This window comes from Pelodiscus sinensis, chromosome 24 (genome assembly GCF_049634645.1).
Source record: "Pelodiscus sinensis isolate JC-2024 chromosome 24, ASM4963464v1, whole genome shotgun sequence".
Taxonomy (NCBI): Eukaryota; Metazoa; Chordata; order Testudines; family Trionychidae; genus Pelodiscus; species Pelodiscus sinensis.
The window spans coordinates 14,856,040-14,874,568 of record NC_134734.1 but is presented as its reverse complement, the minus strand read 5'-3'; the positions used below and the strand labels follow the sequence as shown (position 1 = coordinate 14,874,568).

The following is an 18,529-nucleotide window of genomic DNA, read 5'->3' as shown; positions in this document are numbered from 1 at the left end:
CCATGGGGGTTGATTTTTTAATACAGTTAAATCAACTGGACACAATAAACCCTTTTTTTGGCATTAATTAAAAAAATCCCTCCCTTGCAGCACCACGGCTGGCTAATGGTTTCTATTAATAGGTTTTATTGACCAGCAGGTGTTTTAAAAAATAAGAAGTTCTGTGGTCAGACTCTTTAAAAACCCCAAACGTCCAGGACTGTTACGGCATGCCCCACTCCTTGTTGTCATCCTAAAACCCAGCCAGCAGGAATAGGTCAGCTAGATATTTTAAACACAAAGGCCAAAATTTGGCAGTGGTTCCTAATGCCTCTCCAAACCTATTTTGGAGTCCTCAAAACCAAAATGTAACAAGGCAACTTCATTTTTCAGTGAGTCGAGGGTCTGTGCTATCTGAATATCAGACTCCTTTAAGGGGGGCTCCACTGAGGACCCCAAGATGACAGCACCCCAATGCCAATCATCCGCCTGGGAAAAAACAAAGCCCTAAACTGTTTTTCCCCCTATTCATTTTAACATTTTGTTTCATTATGAAGAACTCCAGCTTTGGTACAAACAACCCACCGCCCCAGAGTTCTTCGTTGGGGTTGGCTGACACAAAATGCAGTCATGGCTAAGAATACTCCCCCTTTTCCAGCCCCACCACCCCGGCAACTCCCAGCACAAGGAGGGTGTTTTGTACAACCGCTATTCACATGTCTACAAGCAGGGGGGAAACAACGTCTGAGAGGCTTTGGGACTGTTTTTCCTAGGGCAGGAGGGGAAGTCCCAGGACTGATGTACCCCTTCCTCCAAAAAAAATCTGGGAGAAGGCTGAACCCCCAGATCTTCCTTGCTTCCAACCCCCTCCTTTAAACATCACATTAAGGAGCCTCTTTTACGTTTAACCACCGCTTTTAAATACCCAGCAACGCTATTCAGGGCTGTTCGCTGTATCTTTAAGGCAGGGCTACTCAACACACGGCCTGCAGGTGGGATCCTTTGAACATGGCTTCCACTGGGAACACGCTCCCAGGCGGGGTGAGCATTGAAAGATGCAAGTGGACGGGCTGGCTGGAACAGGTGGGTACAGGGTGTCGGCATTTTTAGCCCCCAGGGAGGAGGTGCCGGGAGCGCCAGGGCATTGTGGGAAGTGCTGGCTGCTGAGCCTTGTGGGCAGAGCTTGAGAGGGGCTGATTGGCTCACACTGGCCACGTTTGGGTCCAGTGCTGCAGCTTAAGGCTTAATCTTTGTATTCATGCCTGTCAGTATGAAAGAAGCAATTTGCATATATTTGCATGTACATGCAACCACACTTAAGTTGCAGCCCTTGGCATGTGTGGGGAGTATCCTTGTGGCCCTTGGGGCTTCCGAAGTTGAGTAGCCCTGCTCTAAGGGATGCTGCCCGGCAGCTGTTCGAGAGTATTGAAAACAGGTGAGGCTGGAGCAGGAAGTCTGTTCCTTGCTCCCTCCCCCGATGTTACACACAGTCCAGGCTCCTCCCCAGAGTGGCTCGCACTTGTCGTGGCTCAATGACGATCCCGAGTCAACTGGGGCGAGCAGCATCTTGCATTATTAACCACTTCAATGCCGGCCTTCCCAGCAGAACATCCCTCTTGACCACTGGACCTTCCAGGCATTGCTGCTGGGCAGCGCAGCACGAGGGGTTAAATCCTTCCCCCCCAGCCTACCAGGATGCCCCTCTAGTGTTGGCTTGCGTGCGCTTTCGAACAGGCACGTCTAGTGTGAGCTTCGTGCAACTTCACAGAGAATGGACCCAGACGGGAGGTGTCATCCAGCTGGCATCTGACCGTACCAGCTAGGGGGAAATGAACGCTTGAAGACATCAGAGACACGTGGCTTCCTCCCAAGGTTTGATCGTCTCCCAGCCAAGGGATGGCAAAGTCATGCAAACCCTCAGCAGGGGCCGCCCCCTCCCGCCTCGACAAACAAAATAAATAAATTAATCATGGGAAGGGGGGGAGGGGCATGGCAAACCAGACGGCTCCCTTCCCCCAGGGAAGGAAAAAAATCGGAGCTGGGGCTCGAAGAGATTAAAAAAAGCAGCCCAGGGTCCGGCCGTGGTCCTCCTCCCCCTCCACGATTTGGTTTCTATTTGGTGCAGTTTTTCCCAGAGTCTCTTGTCTTCCCCCTGCAGCTCCAGGGAAGTCTGCAGCAACCGCGTCAGCCACTCGGCAACGGGCAGGCGGAGAGTTGGTGCCTGTTTCTAACTGTCCAAGGAACCGCCCTCCCCGTCTTTGAGCTCTTGGCTGCTCTCCACCTCCTCCGGAATGTCCTGCATCCTTGAAAACTCTGCAAGGAACAAAACACCCCGACTGATGAGTTCATGCCCTGAGACATGGGTAATTCATGCACTAACACCCCCTTCCCAGGGCACCAAGTCTGCCCTAGAGCCCAGTATCATTTATCCCCATTATACAGACAGGAAGACTGAGGCACGAGTGGAGGGAAGACGTGGCCAAGGTAACGCAGCAACTCAATGGCCAGGACAAGATTTTCCATGACTCCTGACTCCCAGGTGCACCCCCCTTTCCCCCCCACCCCGGTTCCCCACCTCCCCCTCCCAGGGCTGGGAACACAACCCAGGAGTCCTAGAGAAGGGCAGGGGAACTCGGCATTGAACTGTAATGCCTAGGAGACACCCAAGGCTGCCCAGTGCAGAACAAGTCCCGTCCCTCCGCCACAATTGCCCATTTCCACGTCAGATCCTACGCAGCCTCATTGAACCGAGGCCCGGAAGCTCCAGCTTAGTTGCACAGGAACAGACTGGTCCCCCGCATACATGGGCAGGATCAAACCCAGAGCCAGGAGCACAAGTTAAGGTGGCTGGGGTGGCCTCTCGAGGGGGACACTACTACACGCATCATCCTGACCTCGAGGGCTGGAAGGCGGGGAGTGATGGCAGGCCACGTCCTCGTCCTCAGACAACGCCTCTGAGTCCTCGTCGCACTCCTGCAGCCGCTCGGGGCCGTCGCAGTAACCCGGCTCCTCCCGCGGGCAGTGGCTGCTCCCTCGGCTCTGCTGCAGGGGGGAAGAAGAGGGCTTCCCTGAATGCAATGCTGCAGCATCAGCAGGAATCAAACACAGGACCCCTGCCTCTCAATACACTAGCCCTGAGTGTCTGTGCTAGGAAGGAGAGCCAAGATAGGTCTGCAAGGCCAAGCCACCACTAGGGGGGGACAGAGCACAGAGTGGGTGTGGCTTCCAGCTCCACCCCCCTCCACCGGAAGTCAGGAGAGCCAGGTTGAACAGGGACAAGGCAGCAGGGCTGCTCTAGGAACAGGGAGGACCAAGTACTCTGTGGGCTTCACACCTAGGGAGGGGAGAGCAGGATCAAGCATTCACCCTTCATACCAAAGGATGGGGTCCTTGTGCAATGGCCCTCCTGAGAGGAGGGACCCTGCCAAGTGTCTGGTGGGGATGGTGCAGGGAGGGGACCCGGCCCAGGATAAGGGGTAAGTGGCAGATGCAATGGGGTTGTGGATTTTTTGGGGGGTGGTTGAGGTCAGTGTTCTTTGTAAGCTGGGTGCCTAGGCAGCTACTCAGGAGAAATTCCAATGATTAGCCATGCGCCCATAGCTAGGGTTTGTGTTTCAACTCACGCATGCGCCTTGGTGCACATCACAAAATTATTCTGCACATGGATGGAAAAGTTCAGTGGGAACGTTGGCTGGGGTGTTTTCCACCCCCAAATCAAACTGCACCCAGAATTTTTTGCACCCTGATCCTGCACTTGCTGTCTGGGGCAGGGCACCGACTGACCATGGGCACCAGAACTAGCCAGCACCCTCATTTTAAGGCCCCTCTGAGCTGCCAGCGCTGGGTAAGGGTATGCACAAGGCGCAAATGCTGAGTCTCCAGAAGAGGGAAACCGCAGAAAAGGCTCCCGGCCACCTTCCCATTTCAGTGCAGGGGCAACACGGCTGTTAGTGCTTCCCCCCCCCCCAGTGCCAGGCCTTGAGCATTGGGCACACAGCACCGCACCCCACGCCGTGCATCATGGGTAACCTACCTGGGGCGGGGTGAAGCTGAAATACAGGGCGTCTCCTGCGGGCAAGCTCCGCCTCCGAGGATCTGCCCCCTTCCGGATCCACATGCCCTCGGTCACGCCCCCTTCCGGCCGCAGCGCCACCACCTGCCGGCGGGTCTCCTCCACCTCGCGCTCCAGCCGGGCCCGCTCCTGCTCGCTCTCCCGCAGCCGGGCCTCCAGAGACCCGACCTCCTGCACCTTCTCCTGGCACAGCTGCCGGCAGCGGCTCAGCTCCTCCTGGAGCAGCACGTGCTGCTTCTGCAGCAGCGCCAGCTCCGTGGCCTGCTTTTCCTGGGCCTTGGGTGCCACCTCCCCCAGCACCCCCTTGCGGGAGTTGGCACGCGACACCTTCTCCCACCGGCCACCCCCGTCATAGAGGTGCAGCTCCAGGGTTGTGTCCTGCTGAACCACAGCAGCCTGGAATGGGAGGAGGAAGAGACGGTGTCATCGGGGCTGCCTGGGGCCCCATCTGCCCCACACAGCTGAACATACAAGCCCCAGGGCCCCTTTCCCTGATAGGAACCCATCCAGCTACCAGGGCAGGGGCGATCCCCAGGCTGGGATCCCGACTCCAGCAACTCCCCAGACGTCTTCTGCTCCAAACACTTGTCTGTAAGTGCTCACCTCATATCAGTGGGAGTCTGGTACTCTGCCCCCAGGCCCCTTCCTCCAGCCCCTTCACCTGGGCTCCTGGCCTCCTCCCGCACCCTATGCCTGGCGTCACGTCCCTCCCCTCCACCCTGGCTCTGCACTCCTTGGTCCAGGAGTGTCTCCCACTTTGCACTCCCGCCCCCAGCCCTGGCTGTGTGACCGTCACCATAGGGAGTCTTCCCCTCACCCTTATCCCTGGCACCTGGCTCTGAGACCTCTCCCTAGGAATTCCCCTCCCACCTCACCCTCTGCCCCCTGGGTTCTTCCCCCATCCCTCCCTCTTCTCTTACCCCTTTCCTAGGCAGCAACAGGGGAACCCCAACCCCACCCAGGGTGATATGCTTCAGCCCCACACCAGGACTGATCCCACCGCACCCACCAAGGGGAACTGAACCGTTACTCTACTGCTGATGAGGCGCATAGGTTGGGACTCCTCCAGCCAGGGGGAATATGGGAGAGGAGGGAGATTCGATGGCACAGACCTGCAAGCCATGGAGGAGGCCATAGAGGGTCGCAAGCCGGTCAATCAACTCCTAGGGGGGAAGAGAGCAATAAATCCACATGAATAATAAATCAACAGCCCTTTCTGGCCATAGAGCTCAAGAGGCTTTACAAAAAGAGCTCTGGATCATTACCCCCATTTTAAATATGGGGAAATGAGGCACAGAGGAAGCAAGTGACTGGACCCAGCAAGCTAGTGGTGGCAGAGTTGGAAACAAAACCCAGGGCCTCCCAGCCTGGGGCTCTAGCCAGTAGGCCATGCTGCTTCCTCACAAAACCTCACACTCAGCACAGCTGTTTGGAAAACATGCACAGGAGGGGACTCTCCCCCCTTCCCTCCTATCAGCCCCTCCCCAACACTGCCCAGAGGCTGCCAGCCCCTCCTACCTCACGGGGTACCTTCTGCTGCAGCTGGTTACCGTTCCCGTCCTACGGAGAGACAAGGCAGGGAGATCAGCCACATGACAACCCCTATGTGCATGTTCCAGCCCTGTGCGGAGGCACAGGGGAGACAACGGCTTTAGGTGCCGAATAGAGAGGTTGGAGCTATAGCCCAAGCAGTGGCAGCACCTGCTTTTGGCTCTGGAGGTCGCTGGTTCAGTCCCTGTAGTGTCAGTGTGGAGGGAGGCACTCCCAGTGATGTGCCGAGCAAAGGCTCTGCAGGCAGCCTCCTACCCTGTGCGTCCTGGGAGAGAGTGCACCAGGCCGGTTTTACAGAAGGGGAAACTGAGGCGCAGCAGAGTCGCATGGGTCCCACAGCACCAGGAATTGAACCCAGCTTTCCCCCCCATGCTGTCACAGCTTGCCAGGACAGGCTCCCTGCCGGGGCAGATAGAGACTTACCCGCTGGCCCGAGTCCGAGTCGGCCAGGCAGAGCTCCGAGGCACCATTGAGGCTACTGGTCTCGCCATCTGCAGAGGAAAGAGTGAGCGGATGAGACAGGTCAGGGTAGCCCCTTCCTGGGTGGAAATTCACCTGCCTGCCACTGACACGGGGAGTCACAAGACTCCAAGGCCAGAAGGAACCATGGTGAGCAGCCAACCTGACCTCCCACGCACCCCAGAGACCAGGGTCACCTGGTGGGCTGGAGGCGCTTTCAGGAGGAGACCACCCCCAAGCTGTAAGACTAAGGCCTGGCCTCCATCCAGTTTCGCTGGCCAAGCTGTCAATCTCAGGAGCAATCCCTGACCCTGAACGGAGCCAGTGAAAGACCCTGTTGTAGACACAGGACAGAAAGCCCTTTGCTAACAATTTGAGGAACTGGTGTATGCTCTGCATCCCAGATGGTGGAGCTCACCAGCCCAGGTATACCGACAAGCCTTTCTAGTGTAGCTCCACATCCTTAGGCATGGCGTTCCACAGGTTAACGACTCTCACTGACTCTCCTAGCTCTAAGAAGTCTCCCTTCAGCTCCCACCCATCAGCTCTTGTTCTGCCTTCGGCAGCTGGATTGGACACCCCTTCCCCTCACAAATCTTCTGCCTTGGGAGGTGTTCCATGGATACAACCCCATCATCTACCATCTGTTTTGTCTCCCCCAAAGCTCAGGCCATGCTCCTGAAACATCTCCCTGTGAGGCAGGATTTTCCAGCCTTCGTTCAGTCGCATCGCTCTCCCGTCTCGCAAGAGGCGCACAGTAAACAAGGAGCTGACACACACACAACATCGAGCCGCTCCGAGTCTACGCGGGCAGCATCCGGCCCCGCAGCCAGACTGCTTCAGGGAAGGGAGGAATGGGAAGGGAGAGTCTCATACTTGTGGTGTTGTTGGAGCCCGTGCCATCGGGATCAGCAGGGTGGTTCTGGTCCCGGTCCCTCCCGGCTCCCATGAAGAGATCCTTCAAGCACTCCACTGGAGGGGGAGAAACACAAGGTGAAGTAGGGCCAGCGAAGACACTGATACATTCTTTGGTACCACGGCAGGGGTACTGTGAAAAGCCACATGGCCGGGGTACCGCGAAAAGGGCAGCTCTGGACTGGGACTCAGGATACTGGGGTTCTATTCCCAGCCCTCACACTGACTCCCTAATGTGACCTTGGGCATGACACATCCCTGCTCTGGGCCTCAGTTGCCCCACCTGTAAAAGGGAACATTCAGAGCATTTCTTTCCCACTCTGTGCCTGTCTGGGTCTACGCAGACTGCGTGCTCCTTGGGGCATGGCCGGTCCACTCCTGTTCGCATTGCTTATCCTACGCCTACCAAGAGATGAACATCAGGAAAGGGGAAATCTGCTGGGGGGCTTAAAACTCATCCTTCTTAGCAGTTCAGAGAACGGTCGGAGGCAGGTTATCCCAAGATCATCCACTAGAGGGAGCCCTTGCACCATGCTCGGAAACAGCTGGTACGTTAATGTGTGAGACCAGACACCGGGCTAGATGGGCCCTGGCTCTGAACTGCAATGGCAAGAGATCCACCAGGCGGACCCTGCAGGAGGGAGGGCAGTTTGGGGCGGGGGGTGCTTAGCCCTTTGGCATTGGGTACCTTCGCGGATGGCTTCGTTGAGCAGCTTCTCCCCACGGGGCCCTTCCAGTGACTCGGCCCGGAAGAGGGTGCGGGGGGCTGGGCAGGCTGGGGGGTCCTCGCAGCCGCTCTGAAGACTGAGCATTTCCGTGAACAGCCCCACCTTCTCCTCCAGCAGCTCGGTGATCTCCCGGTCCCGCTGTGCCATCTGGTCTGGGGGAGACGGGATGGGGGGGGACTGAGTGAGGTGGGACGGGGGGGTGGTTAACTGTTGGGGGAGGGGGCGCGAGGCTACTGCTGGGCCAGGGCACAAAGGCAGCGACTGCTGTGGGGGCACAAGGGCCAGTGACTGCCAGGGACACCCGGGGGGGGGGGGGGGGGCGCCCCTACCTTTCAGCTTGCGCAGGGAGGCCTCGGTCTCTGTCTCGATGAGGGGGAAGTCCTGGCGACTGGGGCACCTAGAGCAGATTGGATGCGTCAGAGAGGGGGGTGGAGCCACAGTGGATCCCAAAGCACCGCCCACACGCCCATGGCCCGAGCACCCTGGGGGAGGTCACTGTCTCTCCCCCTTCGGGCCCTGATCAATCTGAGCCCGCAGATCCACCCCAGCGCTGCCCCCTCCACAGGCAAGCCGCACGCCCGGATGGCTGCCCCCTGCCCCCTTTTCCCAGGAGCACCCCTTTCCCGCAGACGCCCCTTTTCGCCACTCATCCCCCTGCTGAAACCCACAGGGCCAACTTCATAGTGTGGCCCACCCTCCCTCCCCCAGGCACCTGGCGGTCCCAGGATCGCAGGCACCCCCATCCCACGCTGGTGACACCTCCCTGTCCCCACTTGCACAGGGCCCCCCCAGAACACAAGCCCCGCCCGGGCATCCCCACTTGGGCCACCAATAGAACCAGAATCCGAGACTTCAGTGCTAAAAGGCCCAGGCTCTGACGCTGCAGCTAACCCTTTGCCGACAGCTGTAGTAAAGCTTTTATCCTGCCCGTGCGGGACCGGAGGCAGAGTCCCTCCCTCTCCCCTTGCCAAGGGGCACTCACAGGCGGACGGTTTGCTGGATGACCTTCATCCAGGTGTTGCGGTCGTCGCGGGAGGCGGCGTGCACCTCGTACATCTCCGGCGGGGTGCCGCTGAGCAGGAACATGCCCTTCTCCTGGTTGGCGATGTCCCGGACGATCAGGTTCTGCAGGGAGATCACCGCCGGCTTGTCCTGGGGGAGGGGACGCAGCCATTAGCGAGAGCCAGAGGATCTGGGGGGGGACCCAGGGGTTTGGGAAGGCAGAGGCTGCAAGGCCTGGCACGGGCATTACGGCCTAGTGCTCTCCTGTCCGTCTGGCTGGCTCCACCGGTCGTCTCTGGTCAGACTTAGATTAGAAGCTGCCGGGGCAGGGGCTGTCGCTCTGCTGTGTCCCCACATAGTGCCTGGTCCAATGGGGGCCTGGTCTGTGCCTCAGTTTCTCCTCCCACCTTCAACCTTTTCCCAGGAGATCTGGGGCAGGGATTGTTCTTACTGGGTCTGGGCAGCACCCGGCACAAGGGGCCCCATCTCCTCCAGCATGTCCCTAACGCCGATGGCAGCGCAGAGCAAGGGCTGAGCCAGGCAGCGTAATCCGGCGTCCCTCGCGCAGCGTCTGCCACCAGAGACACTCCCAACGGCAACAAATTCACCCTCCCAATGGCCCCTGGTGGGAGCAGGACAGGTTCTCCTCAGGTTTGTACTGCTGGGGAAACTGAGGCAGGGTGCTCCGGCAGCACCCAGGAGCCCTGACACCGAGCCCCAGAGAAGCTGCCCCATGTGCCAGGAGGCCCAGTGGTTTCTGGCTGGCCCTGCGGTGGAGAGGAGAAGCGGGAGAGGCCGACAGATGGACGTGCTCGGGCCAGCCGCAGCTCACCAGGGCGGGGAAGGTGAATTTCTGGTCCTTCTCCTGGAGGAAGATGAGGACGTCGGTCATCAGCAGCACCAGGATATCTGCGGGGCAGAGGGAAGACAGAGGGCGTCAAGGAACCTGCCCTCAGCGGGTCTGCTCAGCATCAGCCAAGCCAGAAAGGGAGGGAGATGGAGCCTCTGTCGGCAGCCGAATGAACCAGGGGCTGGGCCGGGGGAGCTGGGCAGAGAATCCTTCTGCAGCAGCCAAGTCTGAGGGGAAGCAGAGGCTGGAGCCAGGAGCAGACGAACTGGGCCTGGGGGCAGCCGGGAACAGGCCCCAGACCCCAGGATCCCCCCCCCCCACCTACCTTTGAAACGCCCGGTTGCCGTCTTCCATAGCAGGCAGCCGTCGTGCACCAGCTTGCGGCGCAGCAGCTCGTCCTTGCTGAAGAAGCCGCTGAAGCCCTCCCAGAGTAGCTGGGCCTTGACCCGCCCGTCCACGCGCCCGTAGATCTCCTGCAGCCGCGCGCTCTTCTCCTGCTCGTGCACCTCCAGGTCGATGGCCGAGATCAGGTCCTTGACCAGCGTCAGGGCCATGCCCAGGTCCCGCTGATCCACCTCGTTCCCTGGGGACGGGAGGGAACAGCGCCAGGCGTCAGGGAGGGGACAGCGCCCATGGTCGTGCCCCTCCATTCCGACCCGCTGCGCCCACCCTGGGCTCCCCACCCCCAGCACTGGGCCCCTCAGTCCCCACCCGCAGCCCCCCTCTGCGCCCACCCTGGGCTCCCCACCCCCAGCACTGCCCGGGCCCCTCAGTCCCCACCCACAGCCCCCTTCTGCTCCCACCCTGGGCTCCCCACCCCCAGCACTGGGCCCCGCAGCCCCCTTCTGCTCCCACCCTGGGCTCCCCACCCCCAGCACTGGGCCCCTCAGTCCCCACCCGCAGCCCCGTTCTGCGCCCACCCTGGGCTCCCCACTCCCAGTACTGGGCCCCTCAGTCCCCACCCGCAGCCCCCTTCTGCGCCCACCCTGGGCTCCCCACCCCCAGCACTGGGCCCCTCAGTCCCCACCCGCAGCCCCCTTCTGCGCCCACCCTGGGCTCCCCACCCCCAGCACTGGGCCCCTCAGTCCCCACCCGCAGCCCCCTTCTGCTCCCACCCGGGCTCCCCACCCCCAGCACTGGGCCTCTCAGTCCTCACCCGCAGCCCCCTTCTGCGCCCACCCTGGGCTCCCCACCCCCCAGCACTGGGCCCCTCAGTCCCCACCCGCAGCCCCCTTCTGCTCCCACTCTAGGCTCCCCACCCTCAGTCCTGGCCCAGCTGGCCCCAGGTACCTTTGCTGTTCTGCAGGATGCGGTCGATGAGGACGGGGTACTTGGTGATGCGCTGGGTGACCAGCAGGATGCACTCCTGCACCCCGTGCCGGCGCAGCACTGAGGAGCGGGTCAGCCTCTGCGGGGGAGGAGACGGGGACAAGGGTCAGACGTCAGCTCAGCGCCCGGCCCAGGGCTCCCCTTGCTTCACCTCACGCCCAGTCCATTGCACACTGCCCTCCCGGGGAGAGATGCTCCGTGGCCCCGCTTTACAGATGGGGAAACTGAGGCCCAGAGCGGGGTCAGGACTTGGCCATGGTCCGCGGCAGAGCTAAGAACAGAAGCCAGATCTGACTTCCAGGGCCCGGCTCCAGGCAACAGCCCCCCCAGCCAGAGTCACGCCAGTCTCATGCCTCTGCCAGGCCCCTCGGTGCCCCAGGGACCTGGCTGAGGGGGGTCCAACCCATGGGGACGAGGCCCGAGTTCCTGCCCCTCCCTGCAGCACCAGGGTCGATAGGGGAGCCGGATCCCATTGAGCCTCCAGCAGCCCCCAATTCCACTGGTAGCTTCCCCCTCCCTGTGCCCAGCCCAGCCCGCTCCAACGGGAAAGGACTCACCCGTATGAACTGCTGGAACCTTTTGTCCCGGGCAAACAGCTCCTTGTAGAGCTTCACGGCCTTGGTGTGCCGGCTGCAGAACTCCGCATAGGCCTTCTTCATCTGCTCGGCGCTGTGGCCGGAGAACTGCGGGCCGGACACACGGGCAGGGAGTGAGACCCTCTGCGGCTGCACGGGGGCCATGCCAACCAGCCCCCGCCTGCTTCCCTCAGCCCCGCCTCCCCGCAGCGCTGCAGCCGCCTCTCGGGCAGGGGAGCCGGCCGCTGCTGGCACCCAATAGGGAAAGCTCAACAGCGGGGCATCTGCACGGCCCCCGCCCCACAGGAGGTGGCCCGGAGGGGGGGCGGGGGGAGGAGGGAGGGAGAAGTTAGTGGAGTTGACACCCCGACTTTTGCCATGAGCTCATTATCATAACTCCCCCTGCAGGCCTCCCCCCCTTGCCTTAGACCCAGCAGCACTGCCTCTCCCCCCCACACTAGTCCTGGCAGCACAGATCCCTGCAGCACAGCGCCCCCCTGATGCCATGTGAAGGTAGTGGCATCAGCAGGCCCTGGAAGGAGAGCTGAGTCCTCCCCCCCCCACCGGCTCGACAGCAGCGCCTCTGGGTCTCCTTCCCTCCCCCCCGCCAGCCCCTAGCTCCCAGCTGGGGGCCCCACTCCGTCCCACCTGCTGGATCAAGATGTCCCCCAGGCGGTCAATGACAAAGTTCTTGTTGCTGTCGGTGGCCAGCGACTCCTTGCGCCGCACCAGCAGCTGCGTGAGGAAGCGGTCGTGGACGTCGCTCAGCTCGTCCACGCAGGGGAACATGCTCTGCACCAGGGCCGGGTCCATCTGCAAGTCCTCCAGCATCCCCTTGCGGAACATGTTGGTCATGATCTTCAGGGTGCGGACATGGTGCAGCTCCGTCTGGATCAGCTCTGGGGAGGGGCGCAAGGCGGGGAGATGAGAGCGAGAGCCAGGAACCCCCCGGCATCAACCCAGGACAGGGACAGGCCCCCCAAGGCAGTGTCCCCAGACTCCAACCCAGCCCCCAACGGGGCAGCCTAGCTTTTAGCTTTAGCCCCGACACTGGCACCCCCAGCCCGGCAGCTCCCTCGCTCTGCCCTGACTCTGGGCTGTCGGGCTGGGAGGGTCAGCTGCCCCGTTGGGGACTGAATCTACGCTCACCGAGCCCCACGTGGGCTCCTGCCCTAGGCCAGGCTGCACAGTTCCCCCTGGTGGGATCCCCTCTGCCCTAGGCCGAGCCACATGGCGCCCCCTGCTGGGCTCCCTTGGTCCTAGGACGGGCCTTATGGCACCCCCTCCCTCCCCCCGCTGGCTCCTTCCCACCCTAGGTCAGCTGCACTTGCCCCAGCTCTAGGCCAGGCTCCATGGCGCCCCCTGCTGGCCCTCCCTAGGCTTGGCCGCATGGTACCCCCTGCTGGTCCCCCCTAGGCCTGGCTGCTCCCCCTCCGGCCTGGCTGCAAGGCCCCCACTCCGCCCTAAGCCCAGCTGCACGGTGCCCCCTGCTGGGCTCCCCTGTTCTACACTGAGCCACACGACACCTCCTGCCAGCCCCCCCACCCTAGAGTGAGCCCTTCGGGGGTCCCTGCTTGGCTGGGTCTCATACCCACATCACGAGCAAGAGGGAATCAGACTCCTGCGGGCTCCTTCCCTTGGAGGCCCGGGGAGGGGGTGGTGGAGACGGAGAGGGGGTGGTCCTGGCCTGTGAGCCTTGGCCTGCGCGCAGCCATGGACGTGGCACATCCCCGAGCAGGGGGTGGAGGGGAACACGGCCCCCACCCTGTCCCATTGCTCTCTCCCGCCCGGGCAGCCCAGTCTGAGAAGCGGGAGGAGCTGTGTGCTCCCAGGACGGGAACGTGCTGGGTGGGCTGCAGAGCCGAGTGCTGCCTGGGCCCAGGCCTCACCATAGATGACGTCCTGGCGCTTCATCACCTCCTTCTTGTGCTGCTGCAGGTAGTTGTTGTCGACCGCCAGGCTCCAGGAGTCGGCCTCAAAGTCCTTCTCATCCGTCTCGAAGTCGCTCATCAGCTGGCTGTAGACGAATTCGGCCCCTTTGGGAGGGAGAACGGCCAGTTGGGGGGAGCCCGGCCCGAGGGGTCATGATCCCCCACCCAGGCCTGGGAAAGCAGAGCCCCTCCCTCCCCGACACCCACTGGCTATAACTCCAGGCTGGCGCACGCTGGGGAAGGGGTGGTCAGGCAGCCCTGGGGGGGGGGGGGGGGCACGGGAGAGGGGAGCGGGGGCAGAGCAACTCTCCCTCACCTCTGGACTCTGCCCAGGCGGGCACATTGGGGTGTTGCGCCAGCAGCCAATCCCGTGCTGGGCTCAATTATTCCCGGAGACGGCGGGGGCGGGAGGAAGCAGCACATACTGGCCTGGGGGCAGTCCAGGGGGCACCTGCTCCCTATGTCCCATAACGCCTGTGACCCGTCCTTGCCTAGCCCAGAGCCCCAGCCTGCTGCCTCAGGCCTCCCGCCAGCTCTACTCCCTCCCCAACTTGAGAGGAATTCGAGAGTCACCCTGGCGTGTGCTCCCCGCCCCCACCCAGCAGAGCGCTCGCACCTTCGTCGATCAGCGACTCCACCGACAGCGTCCGGTTGCGCATGTTCAGGGAGTCGGTGGACTGGGACAGGATGCGCCGGAGGCCCAGGGGCGACTCATCATTGAAGTTCCTGGAAGGAGACAGGGGAGAAGCCGGGGTTGGCGAGAGCCCGACACGGGCACACAGGAAACCGAAGCCCGGCAGCTCCTGGCCGTGTGCCGCCATCGCCAGACAGTCAATCGTGTACAGCTGGGAACTCCGGCACCGGGAGGGGACGGTCAGACGGAGAAGCCGGGAATGGAACCCAGGAGTCCAAATCCCCACCTCCCCTCCCTGCTCATAGCTGAGGAAAGATCCCAGGAGTCCGGGTGCCGTGCTCCAACCACTAGACACTGCTCCCACCCTCCCTCCGGCACTTACCCTGCAATGTTGGTGGTGGAGACGCTTTTGGAGAGGGACAGGGTGGGCCGCCCCCGGCGGGAGCCCAGCAGGGTCTGGCGGAAGCTCTCCGAGGGGTAGATGGCTGAGTTGGGACGCTCCCTCGTGGCTGCTGTGAGGAGAAGGAAGCACGTTGGGGGAGTGAGCAAACAGCCGGTGCAAAGTGGCACCAGGAGCTCAGGCACTGGGGGAGGGCGGGTCCCATCAGCGAACCCATCCTGACACGGCCTGACCAGTCTCATGGTGCCAGATCACAGCACGTGGCTCCACACTGCACGGGACCTGGCCAGGGACCCAGAACAGCCCGGTGCAGCCCGTGGCAATGGGCACTATGGTTCTGCTCCCCGAAGCCATTTCAGTAGCCACGCTTAGCAGGCAAGCTCTCCTTGGTGCCGGGGAAGGGAGCGAGGACTAGTGGTTAGAGCTGGTGACCAGGGGAGGGACAAAACGTTTGGGGTCCCAGCTCAAGGCCTCTGCTTTTTCCTCTCTCCATAGCCCCCATAACCAAAGGGCCTGAGCGTCTCTCAAAGCATTTATCCTGGGCTAGGAACCCCGCTGCACAGAGGGGCAGAAAATTAGGCCCAGATTTTTCAAGGTAACTCCCATAGGTGGTAGGCACTAAAAGTGCCCCTCAAAATCCAGCCCCCCGGGACTCGCCCAAGCTCAGAGCATCAGGCAGAGGTGGGAAATGAAGCTGAGTTTGCCAACACCCAGGCTGGTCTCTAATTGCTGGGGCACCTTCTCTAGTTCCTGGTACTGAGCTCCGCAGCAACAGGCCGGCCGCTCTGCTGGGGCTGGGACACTGACCCCCAGGGTGCGCAGCGCCCCAATGAACGGCTCACAGCCTTGGGGGGTGTGGGGCAGGCTGGCCCCAGTGAAGTCAGGGCTATCGACTCCAGTGGGGCCAGGATTTCACCCTGTGTGTGCAGCCCCGAGGGGCCATGATCAGCAGGTGTTCTCCAGTCAACGGGGCTACATCGTAGGGCAGGGATGGGCAAAGGTTTTGGCCTGAGGGCATGGGAATTACAGGATAGGCTGCGGTGAGGGAGGAGGATTCATGGGGTGCAGGGCGGGCTCTCCTAGGGGCCCTGCTGGCTGTGACATCAAGTCAGTCGTACCAAGCACCCCACCTTAGCTGGCTCTGGAGGGTGGGGGCGAAGGAGACTTGGAGGGGAGTGGCTGCACTGCCCCAGAGAAGGGGGCTGTTGTGTAGGGCGCAACATCGCCCCATCTCTACAGAGTGCCTGGGGTTTGTTAGCAGCTCCATGCTGCCCTGGGAAAGAGGGTCCCACCACAGGTCATTCAGGGGAGACCCCTCCCTTTCCCCAAGCCAGCTGAGCCCTGGGATCCCTGGCTCCTTGCAGCCAGCCCAAAGGGGGTGCCAGAGAGCGCCAGGTTTGAGGCAGCTCCGACCCCGGATAGGGGGCGATTCAGAGGGATATCTTCCTCCCCGCTCATCCCTGTGTGAATGCCCCTCCTCTGGGAGACGGGCCCAGAGACAGCAGCGGTCCCTGACTCGGCTGCATGGGCAGCTACTATATTTAAGGCAGAGGCGACGTCAGATTCCCTCTCTAGATTTCGCGGCCATGAGTGACCAAGACCTGACCGGACCTCCTGCCACCTCAGGCCCAGGGGCTCCCCCAGGACTAAGCCGGTTTAAAAACGAGCCACTTTCTCATTTCACCGAACGCCGGAGGGCTGCTCACACTCAGGCTGCGGGCAAGTCCCAAGGTATCTTCTCCAGCCCATTCCTTTGCTGTTTGCCTTATCACCTGCCTTCCTCCACCCAGCTGGAAGGATCCCAGCCTCTGGCCCCCTTCCTGTCACTTCTCTCTGAAGCCCCTCTCCCTCGAAGATGCCCCCTGTGCCGTGGGGTGACTGGTGCTGCCCAGGGCGTCTCGCTCAGTTATGAAAAGGCACATGGCGCTTTTCCACAGCACGGCCCATCCTTATGCAGCCCCGTACTGCGCATGCACCACGGGCACCTCAGGTCAGCCACGCTGGGTCCAGTTCACGAGAGAACGGCCTGGTTATCACCTCCCCCAGCGCCAATTCTGAACAATAGCAGCGGTGGCGGCTTCCTCCCCCGATGGCCCAGGGCACTTTGCGAACTACGCACACAGGGCTGCTGGAATGCGGCCACCTCTGGGGTGGGCAGCTGCCAACTGGAACGCAGCTTGCTGCACAACAGGGTGGGATGGCTGGGGTCAAGGGGACTAAGGCAAGTGCTGCCTGTAGGGTCACGGGAGCTTCCAAAGCCCTCAGCTGGGAACCCCACGTGGAGTAACATGCAGCGAACATTCATCTCCCTGGGACAGACACAGTCGGGAATGGCCCAACTGGGATCCGAACCTGGGGGTGGGAAGTTCAGATTTCAAGCCTGAGGATTAGAGACCTAGGCTGCCTGCCCCCATCCTGCTGATTTGTGATGGAGAGCTCATAAGGGGGATAGCGGAACACTGTCAGCTTTGGCAACGCAGCACTCCCCCCCCCCACCCCCCCCGACCTATCATGAGCCATCGACTCAGCCCGTCAGCAGCACAGCTGGGAAAAGAATCCAGGCTTCCCAACCCCCAGCCTCCTGCTCTAGCCACTAGTCCCCACTTCCTCTCCCAGAGCTGGAAACCAATTCCTGTCTCAAATCCCCTTGTTTGGACCCTGCAGGCCTCACGCTCCTTCCGAGGGCCGGGGATAGAAGCCAGGAGCCCTGACCAATGCTCCCTGGAAGCTGGACACTTGTGTAGCTGCTCAGGAGAGATTCCAAAGCTGCCCGGCTGATTAGCAGAGCTAGGTTTGTGTTTCTATTGGTGGTGCACATCCACGCATGCCTTGGTGCACAGAAAAAATTATTCTGCATGTGGATGGAAAAAAATTAGAGGGAACATTGGTTCTGACTCCCATCCACCTGCTCTAAGCCACACACTGTCCCAGCCCCCCTTGCTCTAACCATTAGACCTCCCTCATTGCCCATAAAACCAGTTCCTTTCATTTCTCCCCAGTCTCTCCAGCGACCCCGAGACAGGGTAGCGTGGGGGGAATCTTCCTTCCCCGCTCAGGATTTCTGGCTCACTTACTCTTGTTCCGCAGGGACACGCTCTGCAGCGCGGAGTTGTTCTTCAGCAGGGCGGCTTTCTGTTGCTGGGGGCAGAGGGAGGGAGGGGATGAGCCGGGTTATCGCACTGAGGTTTTGCTGCTAGAACAGGCATATACGCGTATCCCTCCCTCCCCCCCGCATTTGCTAGTGCAAGGGGCTGCTCTCACCGCCCTGGAGTCCCTCGGGGCCAGACGTTTAAAGGTATTTTGGGCCGTGCGTCTCCTTGATTTCACCCTGGGCACGATGGGGCGAGCATGTGCCATGGTGGAGCGAATGCTTTGCCCCACCCCCAAGCTTCCCCTACTTAGGAGCCTCTGTGGCTTCCCAACCTCTTCAACCAGCCAGTTCCCTGCACATCAGCCAGCGAAAGGGAACCACCAAGGCAGAGTGGAGCTGGCGACCTGGACTTCAACAGCTCCCTACTCACCTAGTGCTCATGACAGATCATGGGGACACCCCCCCCAGCCCCATGGGCTGCTCACCTTCTGCTTGACCTTGGTGCAGTTGGGCAGGGTGTCCTTGCAGCGGTTGTGAATGGTGACGTTGCAGGCTGGAAGATAAGGAGAGGTGAGGACAGGCCGGAGCACCATCAAAGTAACGGCACTGCCCCATTCTGGGATCTCAGTGCTCTCTAACCCTCGGAGATAAGAGGTGAGCTAGCATTGTGGCCTAGTGGTTAAAGCAGGATTTCTGGGTCCCAGTCCCATCCTGGAGTGCTGCCTAGAAGGCAGAAAACACAATTCTGGGAGTCGGGACTCTTGGGTTCTCTTGTGAGGAGGCAGATTTGCCTAATGGTCAGACAGGAGCCTGGGAGTGAGGAATTTTGTTTTCTAATCCCAGCTTTATTCCCAATTCCCTGTGGGGTGCTGGGCAAAGCGGATTAATCCCCCTCCGCCCCTAGTAGTAAAAAGGGAGGGGGTAGCATTTTACCCAGGGTTCTAATGCACAGGGATAGCCACATGCGAAAGGGGCAGGTGCAAAGCTGGCTATGGTTATATACTTTGCCCACC

General features: G+C 61.1%; 1 protein-coding gene across 7 annotated transcripts in view; it reads right to left on the bottom strand.

The window, feature by feature from the left end:
• Positions 1 to 3: 3 nt before the first annotated feature.
• ARHGEF2 (Rho/Rac guanine nucleotide exchange factor 2) overlaps positions 4 to 18,529 on the bottom strand; it is a 152,575-nt gene continuing 134,049 nt past the window's right edge. For all 7 annotated transcript variants that reach the window (XM_075907439.1, XM_075907442.1, XM_075907438.1 and 4 more), the window contains 20 exons: positions 18,002 to 18,069; positions 17,500 to 17,563; positions 14,408 to 14,537; positions 14,008 to 14,117; positions 13,350 to 13,496; positions 12,109 to 12,359; positions 11,443 to 11,568; positions 10,847 to 10,964; positions 9,882 to 10,139; positions 9,539 to 9,615; positions 8,687 to 8,856; positions 8,034 to 8,101; positions 7,665 to 7,856; positions 6,938 to 7,033; positions 6,026 to 6,093; positions 5,570 to 5,611; positions 5,164 to 5,214; positions 4,013 to 4,447; positions 2,874 to 3,021; positions 4 to 2,292 (listed from right to left, as the gene is read on the bottom strand). In XM_075907439.1, coding sequence (XP_075763554.1) covers positions 2,207 to 2,292; positions 2,874 to 3,021; positions 4,013 to 4,447; positions 5,164 to 5,214; positions 5,570 to 5,611; positions 6,026 to 6,093; positions 6,938 to 7,033; positions 7,665 to 7,856; positions 8,034 to 8,101; positions 8,687 to 8,856; positions 9,539 to 9,615; positions 9,882 to 10,139; positions 10,847 to 10,964; positions 11,443 to 11,568; positions 12,109 to 12,359; positions 13,350 to 13,496; positions 14,008 to 14,117; positions 14,408 to 14,537; positions 17,500 to 17,563; positions 18,002 to 18,069 — 2,705 coding nt within the window. In that variant the 3' untranslated portion in view covers positions 4 to 2,206. The remainder of the gene's footprint in view (positions 2,293 to 2,873; positions 3,022 to 4,012; positions 4,448 to 5,163; positions 5,215 to 5,569; positions 5,612 to 6,025; positions 6,094 to 6,937; positions 7,034 to 7,664; positions 7,857 to 8,033; positions 8,102 to 8,686; positions 8,857 to 9,538; positions 9,616 to 9,881; positions 10,140 to 10,846; positions 10,965 to 11,442; positions 11,569 to 12,108; positions 12,360 to 13,349; positions 13,497 to 14,007; positions 14,118 to 14,407; positions 14,538 to 17,499; positions 17,564 to 18,001; positions 18,070 to 18,529) is intronic.